Below are 16,153 nucleotides of genomic sequence, written 5' to 3' on the forward strand. Positions count from 1 at the left end.
TCAGATAAAGCAGATCAAAGGTGTGCAAATACACCACATTGTCATTACAGAAGTGCCTCATTCAACACAATACACACGATCTGCCTTTTCGCAGTAAAGTCGTGCTAAATTCGTCTAAATGGAAGCGTGGTCGCTTGCATTCTATCATAAGCCCTTCAGATCATTACCATCAACCTGTCACAAAAGCTTGAGGTGGGCTAAATTGTGGGTTGAGATCTCGCCATGTTACGCAATCACGCCCCTGATCTCGTGAGAAGCAGCCACGGGAAGCTCCACGTCGTCAGAGAGGTCCACTTTTGCTGATTATTGTCTGTGGACGCGGTTACATTAAAGGGAACCTACTGGCATCGAAAAAAACATGGTAAAGATATCTAAACGCACGAAGCAATATACTGACATGCAGGCTTCTCCGGTTATTTTTGCAGGGTTGGTTAACGCGGCTGCCATGTCTTCATGTGGGCGAGGTCTGGTGTACAGTCAGTTTGTAATACATTGAGGCCCTGCAGTAAATAATAACAACTGTAATCTCATCGAAACTTTTCGCGCATGTGTTTAGTCTGTTAATGGCAGGTACGCTTTATTGGAAGCGCAAATTTGTGTACTGATAATTTGAATCAGGAGCACAGAATTTGTCATCTGTTACCTTACTAGTTCGCTAGCTAGCTCCACAACTCGTCGCGTGGCAATTTTGATGCAGGAAAAAAAATCAAACTTATGTAACTTACCATTAGTTAGCAAATGGTAACCATGGGTAACTTGCAAGCACTCTAACTCTAACGAATTTAGAAAAGTGTGCACGATAGTTCGGTAGATGTTTGTGGATATTTTCATTTCTTTTTTGTGTTTCATTTACCTAACTTAACCATATGTATACGGAGATGAGATTAATTAATCACAGTTTGCGAGTGATTGTTCTTTGAGTTACATGAAGTTGTCTTTTTTAATGTTTATTGATTTGCACTGTTTGCTATTGGCTAAATTACTATCATTTGGGATCCAAGTGAATCTGATCTCGCCTTTGAATAATACGTTTTCACCGAAATTAGTAAACTTCACTCGCTGTTTGGCGAAGAGACATGCAAAATACTCTAGTAAGAATGAACGGCGTTGTTCGATGTTTACCGATCCGATGTCGTTACACATGCACAGCCTCTCAGACTGGATATCAAGCGAAAGCTGACGGCTCGCTCGGACCGTGTAAAAAGCGTGGACCTGCATCCAACTGAGCCATGGATGCTTGCCAGCCTGTACAATGGCAGCGTCTGCGTGTGGAACCACGAGACACAGGTGAGGACAGACATAGTGCAAGCGCTACCTGAGATACAGGTATAATACTGGGTAACCGTGCACACTGTGTACATCTTGCATCTTTATGTATGACCTGCAGCTTGAGTACCTTGGATACATGGGTAATAGTCTGAATTGCATGTATATACTTTGTTTAATGTTTCTAACAAGCATGATCTATAATAATATTTTTTCACAGACCCTTGTTAAGACCTTTGAGGTGTGTGACCTTCCAGTGAGAACCTCTAAGTTTGTCGCCAGGAAGAACTGGGTCCTCGCTGGAGCAGTGAGTCTTCCGTCTCACGTCCTCTTAAGAAGCTCAGGGTTCTTGCTTGGTTTGACTGCTTCCTCATGCAGTCACTCTCTCTCATCCTCGTTCAATACCACCCTGCTTTGTGCAATCCGCTTTTCTCTCATACATAGTAATGCAAGTTCAGTTACAATTTTACGGAATTTCTGGGGTGTCATGTCTCGGGTAGACATTGAACAGTACACTGCGACAAAATTGAATGAATGAATTTGCTTTGACTGATTGGTTGATTTACTAATGAAGGCACCCTAAATTAACCTGTTCAGATCAGGTGCCTCTCGTGCTATGCCATGCATACACTATCATTTCCCCCTTTGTCCTTTTGTGTGAAATAGGATGACATGCAGATTCGCGTGTTCAACTACAACACCCTGGAGCGTGTGCACATGTTCGAAGCACACTCAGACTACATCCGCTGCATCGCTGTGCATCCCACGCAGCCATACATCCTCACCAGCAGTGGTACGACCCGCAGTCTGTAGCCAGATCCCATAGGATAGGTGGCTTCTGTTTGAAGGGCATTGAGGTTTACAGTTTCAAACTGTCCATATGTTTCTATTTCTATTGTTTATTTTGCGCCAACAATCACTTTGCAATCCTTGGGACTTCAGAGTGATGACAGTCAGTGGGTTTTCCCTCATATCCTTCTGCTTGCTGCTTTTCTAAAGGAGTGGGGATGTTGATACTAGTGTGTGGTGGAGGATGTGTTACTTTTCGTAATGGAGAGCCAGAAACCTAGAATTGAAAGACTAAACTGCATAAAGTAGTGTAAATGCACCATGTCAGAACTGTATTTGTGCTGTTCTGTATTCACTTGCGCATATTTGTGTGTGTTCAGATGACATGCTGATCAAGCTCTGGGACTGGGAGAAGAAGTGGTCCTGCAGCCAGGTCTTTGAGGGACACACACACTACGTCATGCAGATCGTCATCAACCCCAAAGACAATAACCAGTTTGCCAGCGCTTCCCTTGATAGGACTATCAAGGTAAGCTACCTACGCAAATGGAGTCTTTTAATGTTCCACAGTGCTCCACAGGCATCCACAGTGGGTTTGTAATTGTCTGTGTGTAATTGTGTAATTATTTTAAAACGAACTGCATTTTTTGAGCAAGCATTACGGGGCAACAGTGGCTCAGGAGTTAGAGCAGTCGACTGGGGATTGGAAGGTCCCTGGTTCGAATCTGGCTCCTCTTGGCAGAATGTCCAGTGTCCTTGAGCAAGACACTGAACCCCAAACTGCTCGCAGTTGGCTTGTTGGTACCTTGTATGGCAGCCTCTGCCACTGGTAGGTAGATATGAGGCATACAACTGTAAAGTGCTTTGAGTACTCATTTTGGGTAGAAAAGCGCTATACAAATGAAGTCCATTTACCATTATATTATTGTCATTTAGCAGACACTGTTATCCAGAGTGACTTACATAGGTTACAGTTTTTTTACAGCTGGTTATTTACTGAGGCAATTGTGGGTTAACTACCTTGCCATAGTGTACAACAGCAGTGCCTTTGTAGGGAATCAAACCAGTGACCTTTTGGTTACAAGCCCTGCTCCTCACCCGCTATGCTACCCTGCTGCATTGCCTGCAAACAAACATTGCATTAGAACTCTCCGGATACGACTGCACTGTCAGGTGTGGTGTTAGTTGCTTTATCTGAGTGAACACAGTGGAAGAGGGATCGTGTTTGATATGATATTGCTCTGATGCATCTGGGTGCCTTTGCAGGTGTGGCAGCTGGGTTCCTCCTCCCCAAACTTCACGCTGGAGGGCCATGAGAAAGGAGTCAACTGCATTGACTACTACAGTGGGGGGGACAAACCCTACCTCATCTCCGGGGCCGACGACCGGCTGGTGAAGATCTGGGACTACCAGGTACAGGCATCAGTGGAGAACAGTGGGTGGAGCATGTGTGATAATATCCCTCATAGCCAAATTATAATGATAGTGTTAAAGTTGATCCAGTTCAAATGTAACTTGAGTTGCAGTAAATCATTTTGGCTGGTGAAAAATCAGACTGGCTGATGAATTTTTTCATCTACTGGAAAATCTGGGTGTTGGACCAAAATGCTCATTTTGGATCCTGAGTGATTACTGGATTTTGAAAGTATAATACAAATTAAAAAAGGATTTATTTTCATAGGGAGACATGTGTCACAATGCCAAATTTTGGGTGACAAAATGACAGATGATTATTTTCCTTGCTATTTCTATCAGATATTGGATAGTGGCTTTTAATTCCACAGTCCTGAGAATAATTCATAATTCATGTTTAAGTGCAAATCTGTGCACCTTATAATGCTGCATTGTGGGATGACAGAAAGTCTTTGTGTGTCCCCTGCAGAATAAGACATGTGTGCAGACGCTGGAGGGCCACGCCCAGAACGTCTCGTGTGTCAGCTTCCACCCGGAGCTGCCCATTGTCATCACTGGCTCAGAGGATGGTGTGTACCATATAGATCTTCAATGAAAACTTATTTTTGTGTTCCTGTTTCTGATGCTGCTGCAAACTTCTGTTCACTTTGATTTTGAGTCTGACTCAGAAAAGGAGCTAATGATGCATACATTTGTGGCAAACCAAAAGTGTAAAAGGAATACAGTTAGCTAATGGTTCCATCCAGGCTGTATGTGTACACACCAGAATTGATTTTAAAACTAATTTGAGATTTCTCAGGACTGCAGCTGAAATAATTGTGCTCCACCATTGCTAGTTTCGTACAATAGTTGACACTATTCAAGCAGTCTGTGAATTGGTGTGGTTAATAAGAATGTCTAATCCGTGGTTAGTAAGTGTTCGATTTTGGCAGTAACAATAATAATATACTGTAATTCTGTATTATATAAGGAAACATAAGGCTTTCTGACCTGACATATTTTGAATTTTGATGGTAATATAACGAAGGCATTTACATACAACTAATGCTGAGCTTACATTATATGAAGGGCCATTTTTGGGTTGTGGAACCTGTCACATTTGAGAAGGTCTATAAACTGAGTGGCATAGTCTTGCTTTCTTAATGATTCCAGCTAGATTCAGAGTGGCAATGAAATGAAAGGATTTGAAAAGGATTTTTAGGCTTGTGGATACAGTTCCACCCTGTGTGCATTTCGGACAGGCATCCTGTGTTGATAAAAACAAGTTGTCAACAGTTATAAAGGGAGAGCCATTGAACTCAATTCTTGTTTGTGAACAAGTATTTCTAAAATTGTGTTATTTGATTGCACACCTGCACATGTTCATACGTGCAGGTGAAAATCCTCATCCACCATAAAAAAACACTCATTTGACACAATAACAGAACGAGGGCCCAGACCTAATTTTTAATGTATTTGTAATATTGCCTTTCACAAAAGGTAAACAGCTCCCTTTTGTATGCTTATGATGCACATGCACCTGATACCATGTGCTCACACTCTCTTTCTCACATGGACGGCAGAACTGGCAGCGTGTGACTGACAGATGCTTTGCGTTTTGTCCTGTACAAAGCAAACACAAGTGTAAATTGGGGAAATACAAAAACCTTAACACGTCACACTGAGCCATCACGTGCTCTACATGTAGTATTAACTGTGCTAATTGCTGTTAGCGCAGCCTGTTAGTGCCTGTTGTTCACTAAACAGGCAGCAGAGGTTCATGAGCAATTCCTCTCCAGCTCCGTTCTTCCTTTGTACAGTCAGGATGTGGCTCAACAGCATTGATGTCGCACAGGTAATGGCACCCCTGCCATGACTCAGCAAGGTTCCCTGTATCGACCATTATTGTCTGTGTCGCTTATGCCGCCATGTGTCTTGAGTTTTTATTGGCTATTTGAAGTGCTAGCCAGGCGGTCACCTCACAGGGCCTTCATGTTCATGCAGCGGACGGGGGAGTTTTGTACTTGCGATAATTTCATCGGATCAACCTAGACTGGTCAGAAGCTTGCGGTGGCAGTGACTGTGACGTCCTCGACCATCTCACACTGACCGTTCCGAGACATCCCGACGTCCTGAGCTGCAGCCTCAACATTTCATCCAGATCTTGAAAAACAGTCGGCAGGTGATACGGTGAGGTAAAATCGCGGCAAAGCATACAGTGGGAGCTTGGCATGAGTTTATTTGCAGCCCTCCACGTGGCTGTTCAGCCATGACGGTATTCATCATCTCAGCCAATTCCTTAAAGTAGCGCTCAGGTTTTAGTAAGCGCCACCCGAGATGTGTTTTCTAAGTGTTGAGCTCTGTGTTGAGCGTCCAAAGAAAAATACACCCAGTGCTTATGACTCTCGCTTTTTGCCCGCATTGGCATGGTGCATAATGTATGACCAGTGGGAGGTAATTTTTTTCTTCTGCACTCTGAAAGTTGATACCCAGAGCAGAAACTGGATGCAATATGTTTTCTCTTAATCACTGGTCTCTTCCTGAGGTGCGCTGCCTTAAGAGTAGCAGTCTGGAGTAAACACTGCAATGTGACCCCCTGTCTTACTCCGTATTGTAGACTTGGTTTCGGCTGCTCTGCCTCACCCCCCTCCTGTGCTCCCTGTCCTCAGGTACTGTGCGTATCTGGCACGCGAGCACGTATCGGCTGGAGAGCACGCTGAACTACGGCATGGAAAGGGTGTGGTGCGTGTGCAGCATGCGGGGCTCCAACAGTGTGGCGCTGGGCTACGACGAGGGGAGCATCATCATAAAGGTACTGTTTCCGGAGCACTGCTCTGGACTTCATTTCCCAGCATCCTTTGAGCACCCCTCTCCACTGTCTGCCTACCTCATCCGCTACAGATACTTCAGAGCCAAGCTGCATGGCATGCATGGAAGTAGTGGGCTTGGTAGTGGTAGTCTGTTCATTTATCCCTGGGCTACAATGATTCTTCCACCTCAAGTCTGCAATGTCTTTTGGTGTCACAGGAAAATTACATGCAGTTCACAGGTGCTTTCAAGAAACGCTGAGACCAGAACAATTCCAGCTTTCATGGGTGGAGATTTATACCCAAAATAGTTGGACCGCTGAGACAGGTGGCTTGTATGTTAAAGGTAGTTGGGGACACTGTATGTAGTGCTCCCTGAAAAACCCTGATTTTTGTCACATTCAGTTAAGCACCTCAAGTCTCCCTTACATTTTTGTAATTACTTCGCCCTGCCTCATATCGCTGCTGCACCTGATGCTTTTTGTGTGGTCTTTTTTTGTTACTTGAACCGCATATAATGTTACATCTGATGATACATTTTCCAGAATAACCGATTTTATACTGTGTGAAAAAGAGTTGTGTGGTGTGAACTCAGCGGAGGTGAAGAGCTCTCCTCGCTCTCCCTCCCTCTCAGCTTGGACGGGAGGAGCCAGCCATGTCCATGGACAGCAATGGGAAGATCATCTGGGCCAAGCACTCTGAGGTCCAGCAGGCCAACCTGAAGGCCATGGGCGACGCCGAGATCAAGGACGGGGAGCGGCTGCCCCTGGCAGTTAAAGACATGGGCAGCTGCGAGATCTATCCGCAGACCATCCAGCACAACCCTAATGGCAGGTGAGCCTGTCAACAAGAATCTATCCAGACTGATTCTAATACAATCCCAAAACAACCAGACTGATTCTAATACAGTCCCAACACAACCAGACTGATTCTAATACAGACCCAACACACCCACAGTGATTTTCATACAGACCGAACACAGCTAGACTTGAGTCTAGTACAAACCCCACACAGCTATACTGATTCTGTTACAGACCAGACACAGGTCCTGTTAGGGAGCAAAGTTAAATCAGCTCAAATGAACACAGTGCAATGGGATAGTGTGATATCCTCTGCTGATTGAAGAAGAACCACTGAAACAATGATATAAAGATTTATACCTATACAGCAGTCAGTAGTCCTTCTTGCTATAGCATTGGAGTAAATGATTAGCACAATTTAAAGCCAGTGAGCACCAGACAGAAGAATCCTGACATTAAAGGGAGCAAAGATTCTCAAAGAAGGAGCAGACTGCTACAGTGGGTGACTATCCGTTTAATGTATATATAATTTTTGAAAAAATTGGATCCTGCAACCCACTCTGATCCAGGACAGGCTGAAGTTAGTATCTTTAAAATTGTACTGCTCTCGATGCCTCAGAATTCAAAGACAAGAAGCGATTGAAGTTCCCTTTGAAGTAAACATGCTTATGTGAACACATCCCAACACAAACTAACAGCATTTAAGACATTTTAGGCCAGTTAAACAAGTCCACCACGGCCAGTGGGACTCATTAGAGGGATTTAGCTCATTCATCTTAAGGTTTTTTCTGGTGCACTGTGACAGTGTAGGAAATGAAGATGTTAATTATTCTCTGATGTAAGGACTGGGTTTGCGGTTGCTGTAGACCCTGCGGAGATGTAACTCTGTGTGTGTGTGTGTGTGTGTGTGTGTGTGTGTGTGTGTGTGTGTGTGTGTGTGTGTGTGTTTGTGTGTGTGTGTGTGTGTGTGTGTGTGTGTCCGGTGCAGGTTTGTGGTGGTGTGTGGAGATGGAGAGTACATCATCTACACAGCCATGGCGCTGAGGAACAAGAGCTTTGGTTCAGCGCAGGAGTTCGCCTGGGCCCATGACTCCTCCGAGTAAGACTAACTTTCTGAGGTTTTGCACATTCATATAACCATGTTATTCCAGCCACTGTCTGTGGCCTTATCAGCCTGATCTGACTGAGCAGTAAATTCGGACGTAAATTCCCTGTCCATTTTTCTGGTATGTTTCAGGTACGCCACCCGGGAAAGTAACAACGTGGTGAAAATCTTCAAGAACTTTAAGGAGAAGAAGTCTTTCAAACCAGACCTTGGAGCAGAAGGTTTGCCTTGCTCAGCTGGTATTCAGCACCTTGGCCTGAGCTTAAATTGGTTTCGAACGTCTCCCTGTATACTCTGTGTGCATTTTTTCCAGGTATATACGGCGGGTACCTGCTGGGAGTTAGGTCAGTGAGCGGGTTGGCGTTTTATGACTGGGAGAACACCCAGCTGATCCGACGCATTGAGATACAGCCCAGGCATGTGAGTTTGCTCACTGCAACTGAGTTTCAGCCGTTAGCGTTCCTGTAAAATTTTAAGTCACACTCAGGCTCCGGTGATGCAGCCTTTTGGAACGTTCCTTTCCGCAGATTTTCTGGTCAGACTCTGGTGAGCTGGTGTGCATCGCCACCGAGGAGTCTTTTTTCATCCTCAAGTACCTGTCTGACAAGGTGGCGGCCGCACAGGAATGCAGTGAGGGTGTGACAGATGACGGCATCGAGGACGCTTTTGAAGTAGGAACATTCTCTCTTTGGGAGATTGTTTCATTGTGCTCAATGAAGTCTGAAGTACAGTGCATCAAACCAAAAAAAGAACCCAGCAAAGTTGATGAGTTTCTGACTAAAGGGACTGCAGTGTTTGAGCACCACACTTGTTTCTTGCATGCTTTTGTAATGTTGCCTCATGATGCTTCAATGATGCAGCAACTTTCTCAGAAACTTTAGCTCCTTGTCTCACAAGTATTATGTGGGTTCTGTGTCTGTCTTTGCTGTAGGTCCTTGGTGAGATTCAGGAAGTAGTGAAGACAGGACTCTGGGTGGGAGACTGTTTCATCTACACGAGCTCAGTCAACAGACTCAACTACTTTGTGGGTGGAGAAATCGTTACCATTGCTCACCTGGACAGGTACTGCCTCCCCTGATGATTTTTTTTTATGCAGCAGATCTGATGATTGACATCCATTTCTCTTGATTAATTGATAATATTGGTGATATAATTTATTTCTGTCACAGGACCATGTATCTGCTGGGCTACATCCCCAAGGATGACCGCCTCTACCTTGGAGACAAGGAACTAAACATTGTGAGTTACTCGCTGCTGGTGTCTGTGTTGGAGTACCAGACAGCGGTCATGCGCAGGGACTTTGCTATGGCCGACAAGGTACTGCCCACCATCCCCAAGGAACAAAGGACCCGGGTGGCCCATTTCCTGGAGAAACAGGTGAGTCCACCTGGGCTTTGGTCTGCTACTCAGGACAAACGGGAAGATTGTCTGAGCTCCGCTCTCATTGGCACAGCATATATGGTTGTTCTTGTTACGAGTAGTCCTGCTCTTTTTCTGGGTGCTTTGCTTCTCTTTTATGGACAGGCAATGTGAGTCACTGGATCAATGTAGTTATCCAGGGTGAATTTCTGATTCAAGTCAACACTTTATGCACTTATAAAAGAATGGAGAGTTCTGTTATTTGGTATTTACCAAAGTGGCAGTAAAAATGCTTTAGGGGGAAAAATCTGACATTGTATTTTGCCTGATCCAGTATAGTTAGAATGTTATATATAAATAAACATGGCGAAGCACTGAGAAAAATTCTAGAGGTGCTGTTGTACAGCTTGTCTTCATGTTTCTTTGCCACAGGGCTTCAAACAGCAGGCGCTGGCAGTGTCTATGGACCCAGAGCACCGCTTTGAGTTAGCACTGCAGCTGGGGGAGCTCAAGATCGCCTACCAGCTCGCTGTGGAAGCAGAGGTGAGCGCTTCATCTACAATAACGTGCACATCACAGTGAGAAGGTTTTACCGACAGATGGCCCAGATTTACCAGGACAGCAAGGTTATTAAGCGTTATTAAGCACTAAAGATGTCACAATGCAAAGATTCTAGATTTCCTTTAAAAATGTCAGTTTTGTGCCAGTATGGGTTCGTTGCATTTCTGTTTGGGCCTTTATGTAGGTTCATTTCCATTCCGTCAGTTTTATTCTAGTCAGTGTACAACAAAAGGGTTGGTACTACTGTATATTGAAAGCAGTTACATTTCCAGGAATTGTATGTACTGTATAGTAATATGCCTCATTTTCTATACAACATTTCTGTGTAAACCTGCTTAGACCCATTTCTCTCTCTGGTACAAAGTCTGAACAGAAGTGGAAGCAGCTGGCTGAGCTGGCCATCGGCAAGAGCCAGTTTGGGCTGGCGCAGGAGTGCCTCCACCAAGCCCAGGACTACGGCGGACTGCTGCTGCTGGCCACAGCCTCTGGCAATGCCACCATGGTGGCCAAGCTGGCACAGGGCGCAGAGCGTGACGGCAAGAACAACGTGGCCTTTTTGACCTACTTCCTGCAGGGGAAGTGAGTACCTGGATGGGATGTGGTGAAGAGGTTTAGGGTGTTGCAAGGTGAATGGGGGAGAGGTGGTGGGTTTAAAGCAAAGAGGCCTGGAAGGTTCAGCCTGTGATGAGTGTATGGGAAGTTCTTTTTGTGTGCTCCTATTATGTATGTTTGGATTAGTTTGTGAACGCCTCTATGCCATCTACTAGAGTGTATAAATACCACCACAAGTGGTAACAGTGTTACAGGTTACTGACTGTTAAAGTGAGTTCTGATCCATCTCTTTAGACTGACCAACTGTCTGGAGATCCTGATCCGGACAAACCGCCTGCCAGAGGCCGCTTTCCTGGCTCGCACGTACCTGCCCAGCCAGGTTTCCAGGTACTGTATACAAATTGCCCTTGTATGACACTTTCTGGATTGCGACACTCGTTGCAATCTGCTTGAGCTTGCTTTTTAGTGCTGTTAAATTGGAAAAATTGGGTAATTGCATGACATCACTGCAGTAGTCTGACAAATGAACATGCAAATGTGGCATTTGAAAAGTTAGTGGGATTCAAAGTTTTATTTAGACTGGTATTTATATTACTATCCATTACTTGGTCTGTGTGACCATGTTTCAAAGGCCCCCCTGTGTGTCTCTCTCTTCTCTGACAGAGTGGTGAAGCTGTGGCGAGAGAGCCTGTCCAAGGTGAACCAGAAGGCAGCCGAGTCATTGGCTGACCCCTCCAACTACGAGAATCTGTTCCCTGGGCTGAGGGAGGCCTACGTGGCTGAGCAGTTCCTGAAAGAGACTGCAAAGGCGCGGCCAGCAGCAGACTACCCCCTCGTCACAGTGAGTGATGGTGCCCTGTCATGTGTGTCATCATTATGGGTAGCATGATGATGGATACCGCATTAACCTTGAATAAATCTGCTGTGTCAGTTGGAGCGCATCGTCTATTCAGGTATTAAATTAATGGTGCAGCTCTTTCAGACGTTATGCAGCAGAGGTATGTTCAGTTGTGCAAACATGCGTGGCACTGTGTTATCTTCAGACAGTGGTATTTGAAGAACTCAAATTAGCTGAACAAGCTAAGGAAGAGATGTGGGTGGGGGTGAGGTGAGGAGGTGGCTTTTAACAAGTTGGCTCACTAGGTGGTACATTACTGCCAGGTTGTTTTAAATGGGCCCACGCACACTAAGCTAGCTTGTACACTAGCTAGCTGTAATTGGGGAAGAGGAACATAAACAGTGATACAAACTGTATAAATAGCTGGCAGGTGGACAGCTATATCTTACCATAGCGACCATTATTCATGATAAGCAATAGCAGGTTAATGGCATGTGCTAACTGTGCTCATTTGTCCATCTCTTTGGCACTTTACTGGTCTCTGAAGCAGTTGTCATGAACACTGTGGTACGTCAACAGCAAAGATGCACCCAGGGGAGGGGGTGGGGGTGCATTGTTGACCAGCCTGGCACATTTCCATGGAATGCAGTTGAATAGACAGAGCAGCAAAGTTAGATGGTAACAAGAGTACTGCTCCTAAAGGCCCTCCACCTCCCCTGACCAAAAAAAAAGTTCTATCACTTCAATTAAGACAATGCTCTGTCTCTCTTCCCTCTCACACACACCTTTCTGGAAATGAACCATGCTCTGCTCCAGCCTAATGAGGAGAGGACTGTCCTGGAAGAGGCCAGAGGCTACGAGCCCAAAGGAGTCCCTACAGCAACAGAAGTAAGGGCTTACCAGACAGACCATAAATGTGTATTTCATACCACAGGAGTGGTTATGTTCCTTCTTGTCAATACAGGAGACCCTTGCCTTTCATGGGGCATACCCGCAAATACTGTAATGAACTATAAGACTGTTTCGCCAAGGGAGATTTGTTTCCACAGCAGAAACACATTATAATATACTAATGCCATAAAGAAGTGAATAAGATGTCCGTTAATGTAATAGTAATCATTAATAAAGTAATAAAGTCATTGCTTTAAGTGGTGGAGTGCGGCTTTAGCTCAGGCATTTACATTTGAATTGAGAAAAATCATAAACTGGTTTGCAGGGTGGAACTGCTAGAGTTGGAATGTATGTGATGTGTTCTGTCAAAATTAATCAGATGTTGCACAGGCAAATTATCAGATAATGGCAATTTTCATCAAGAAATTGCACTTTATTTGGGAATTTTAAATGAGTTATGAGTTAAAAACATGTTTTCTGCCATGGTTGATTGTTGAAATTATTATCAAAGTACACTTTTAAAGCCATGATAGTATATGTAGTATTTGTAGGACATTTTGGTGTTGTTTGGAAGCTTGAAATGTAAACTCTCCATCCCCAAGTGTTTCAGATGACCTCACCACAACCAATAAGACAGCATTTTACAAGCTGCAGTCGTTCTGCAGCAGACAGAGTGTAGCCTGTCACTTCCTGGAAAGCCGTCAACGTCAGCTGGAGCAACTCTAATTTAGAGTTTATTTCCATTCATTACACATAAGTCATACACCATTGTTGATGTTTTTGATCACTGCCATCACTAGGTTATAACCGCAATTGCAATGATAATGTTGTGTTTTTGCTATGCATGGCATGCACACCATGTATATTACAGCTAATTTCCAGTTTTCCATGGTGTCGGCCTCCAAAATCTTCTACTGAAGACACCTGTAGGTGACCCTCAGTTAGGAATCAAATGTTATGTGCAGCACAATTTACGAGATCAAATTCAATTCATATGAAAATTAATGCAGGCAGATTTCAGTGTACCACAATCATTGATCACATCTGAAGTCACGAAGCAACTTTGCAGGTACAGATTCCACTTTGATGAAAAGCTGAATTTAAGAATCATTTTAAGTCTTAGAAATTCTTCAGCACATGACCAAAATGAGCATGGAAAACAACAAGGGTTTCTAAAGGCAGTCTCACGGTCTTTTGTACTTTTTCTTTATGCATTTTCTCCTTATTTAATCCCTTTTTGGAATTGCCAATTGCACATTAGACTCACCTCACCGTGACAACCTGTGCTCTTGTGCAGGAGTTAAGTGCATGACAAATGCATTCCCATGCCAGCAGTAACCATTTTCACACTAGGAATCCACAGTGTGCCACATTGAAGTAAGAATTGATTGGAGGATAAGCACATTATCCAGCATCATCTAAGCAGCTCATAGGCACCCAACAAGTGCCTTTGAATAGAGAGATGTGGAAACCCTCTCAAAAAACCCACCCCAGCCCAAACGCAGGCCGTAGAGCTCAGCCTGTGGTCAGAGTAAGCTCCCTTTCCAACCGGGCCTCTGAGGAACCTTCACATAGAATTTTTAATCTTTTATTATTTAATCATTCATTAATTACATTTTTGCAAAATAGAAATGTTTTCATTCCAGTTCAGAGGTAGTATGTAGTCAGTTTTTGACTGGCTGGGTAGGACCTCTGATGCTCTGGTTTGCATTGAATACAAGTTATGAACCTGCACCTGGATGGCAGTACTGTAGGACGTTTATGAGCTAACCGTGCTGTTTGTTTGTAGGTGGCTGAGGTCAGTGAGGAGGCCACTGTAGTAGCAGCAGCAGCAGCAGCAGCTGTTGACCTTGTAACCGCAGAAGCGGATGCCCCAGCTGTCGCAGAGGTGGAAGCTCCTGCTGCAGAAGTGGAAGCTGCTGTCGGGGAAGTGGAAGCTCCCGCTGTCACGGAGTTGGAAGCTTACGCTGTCGCAGACGTGGAAGTGGAAGCTCCTGTCATTGCGGAAGTGGAGGTGGAGGTTCCCATTGTTGCCAAACCTCCGGTCATCACAGAGCCAGAAGCTCCCATTGTCGCAGAATTGGAAGCTCCCATTGTCACAGAAGTGGAAGCACCACTTGTGGAAGTGGAAGCTCCTGTCATTGCGGAAGTTCCTGTCATTGCAGAATCGGAAGCTCCAGTTGTGGAAGTGGAAGCTCCCGTCATTGCAGAATTGGAACATGCTGTTGTCACAGAAGTAGAAGCACCTGTTGCAGAAGTGGAAGTTCCTCTTGTTGTGGAAGCTCCTGTCGCAGAAGTGGAAGTTCCTGTTGCAGAAGTGGAAGCACCTGTTGCAGAAGTGGAAGTTCCTGTTGTTGCGGAAGCTCCTGTTGCAGAAGTGGAAGTTCCTGTTGCAGAAGTGGAAGTTCCTGTTGCAGAAGTGGAAGTTCCTGTTGCAGAAGTGGAAGGTCCTGTTGTTGCGGAAGCTCCTGCCATCACTGAATCGGAAGCTGCTGTTGTGGAAGTGGAAGTTCCCGTCATTGCTGAAGAGGAAGCTCCTGTTGTCGCAGAGTTGGAGCCTCTTGCCAAGGAAGTGGAACCTCATGCCATGGAAATGGAAGCTCCTGTAACCACAGACATAGAAGCTCCTGTTGTGGAAGTGGAATCTCCTGGCATCATGGAAGTGGAAGTTCCTGTTGTGGAAGCGGATGCTCCCATTCTCACAGAAGTAGAAGCTCCCGTTGTTGCAGAAGCGGAAGCTCCCGTTGTTGCAGAAGCGGAAGCTCCCGTTGTAACAGAAGCAGAAGTTCCAGTCATTGCAGGAGTGGAAGCCCCCCTTTCTGTGGAAGTTCCTGACGTCGCAGAAGTGGATGTCCCCCCTCCTGAGGAAGTGCCTGTCGTCGCGGAAGTAGGAGCTACTAGCGTCACTGAAATAGAAGTTCCTGACCCTTTGGAGGTGATTACCCACTCTGTTGCACCTGCCACAGCACTGGCCGCACCAGAACATACCCTTGTAGTGCCAGAGATGCCAGCTGCTCTGGCACCGGAACCAGTGGAAGAAATAAGTGAAGCACACAAAGACCCATCAGTTGAGGGATCTGCGCTCCAGCCTAAAGACGAGGTAAGGTGCTTACCTGACCTGCTTCAGTCCTGCTCTTTTCATACATTTCCTTATAAAACCATCCATGTAAATGGACAATTACAAAGTCATGCTGACTGGATATAATTCCGCTACGTGCAAACAAGAGTGACCACTCCATTCAGTAATGTAGATCCATGGTTTCATTGAACGGCATATGAGACGCCCCAAAAGGTTATGTCCATGCTAACAGTCAGATGTTCCAGCTGTGAACATGCCCCACAGTGCTACTCAGATCTTCTGGTTGTGTTTCCTCAGGCCCTCTTCGACCTGGATGATGATTTGGATGACTTTGATCTGGAGGGTATCGACACATCAGATGTCAACCTGGATGACGACTTCCTGGATGTCTAAAATCCTCACAGAGCATCAACATTACGAGACCAAACTCTTTATATTTATACTTCTGTCATTTTCACTTTGAAAGGGAAGGGTACAGGGAAGGGAGAGGGGCATAGTTGGTAGATTAGTGGTACCATGAAGTGCCAATACCTCATTTTTCAATACGCTGCATTTTTGTACTTTAAATGGGAACCCTGGGACTTGCACACTATTGATGTGCATTAAGGTGCATTCTGTTCTGCGCACATGTGCAGGATACTGTAGAACACAATTACCTCTAAATAAACCGCTGTCTTTATCTTAATATTGTGATTGTGCTTATTTCTGTCATAT

General features: G+C 45.0%; 1 protein-coding gene across 1 annotated transcript; it reads left to right on the top strand.

Annotated features, from left to right (window-relative positions):
• The first annotated feature begins 269 nt into the window (after window positions 1-269).
• On the top strand, window positions 270-16,104 carry LOC118782995 (coatomer subunit beta'-like). The gene is made up of 22 exons (XM_036536636.1): window positions 270-361; window positions 1,150-1,287; window positions 1,487-1,573; window positions 1,933-2,059; window positions 2,436-2,584; window positions 3,322-3,468; window positions 3,938-4,037; window positions 6,117-6,259; window positions 6,889-7,088; window positions 8,043-8,153; window positions 8,292-8,380; window positions 8,473-8,579; window positions 8,687-8,830; window positions 9,091-9,221; window positions 9,329-9,536; window positions 9,951-10,061; window positions 10,444-10,658; window positions 10,926-11,018; window positions 11,295-11,472; window positions 12,286-12,357; window positions 14,150-15,460; window positions 15,737-16,104. The coding sequence occupies exons 1-22, from the start codon at window positions 359-361 to the stop codon at window positions 15,830-15,832; spliced, it is 3,960 nt and encodes a 1,319-aa protein (XP_036392529.1). The 5' UTR covers window positions 270-358; the 3' UTR covers window positions 15,833-16,104.
• The last annotated feature ends 49 nt before the right edge of the window (window positions 16,105-16,153 follow it).

Source organism: Megalops cyprinoides, chromosome 9 (assembly GCF_013368585.1).
Source record: "Megalops cyprinoides isolate fMegCyp1 chromosome 9, fMegCyp1.pri, whole genome shotgun sequence".
Classification (NCBI taxonomy): Eukaryota; Metazoa; Chordata; class Actinopteri; order Elopiformes; family Megalopidae; genus Megalops; species Megalops cyprinoides.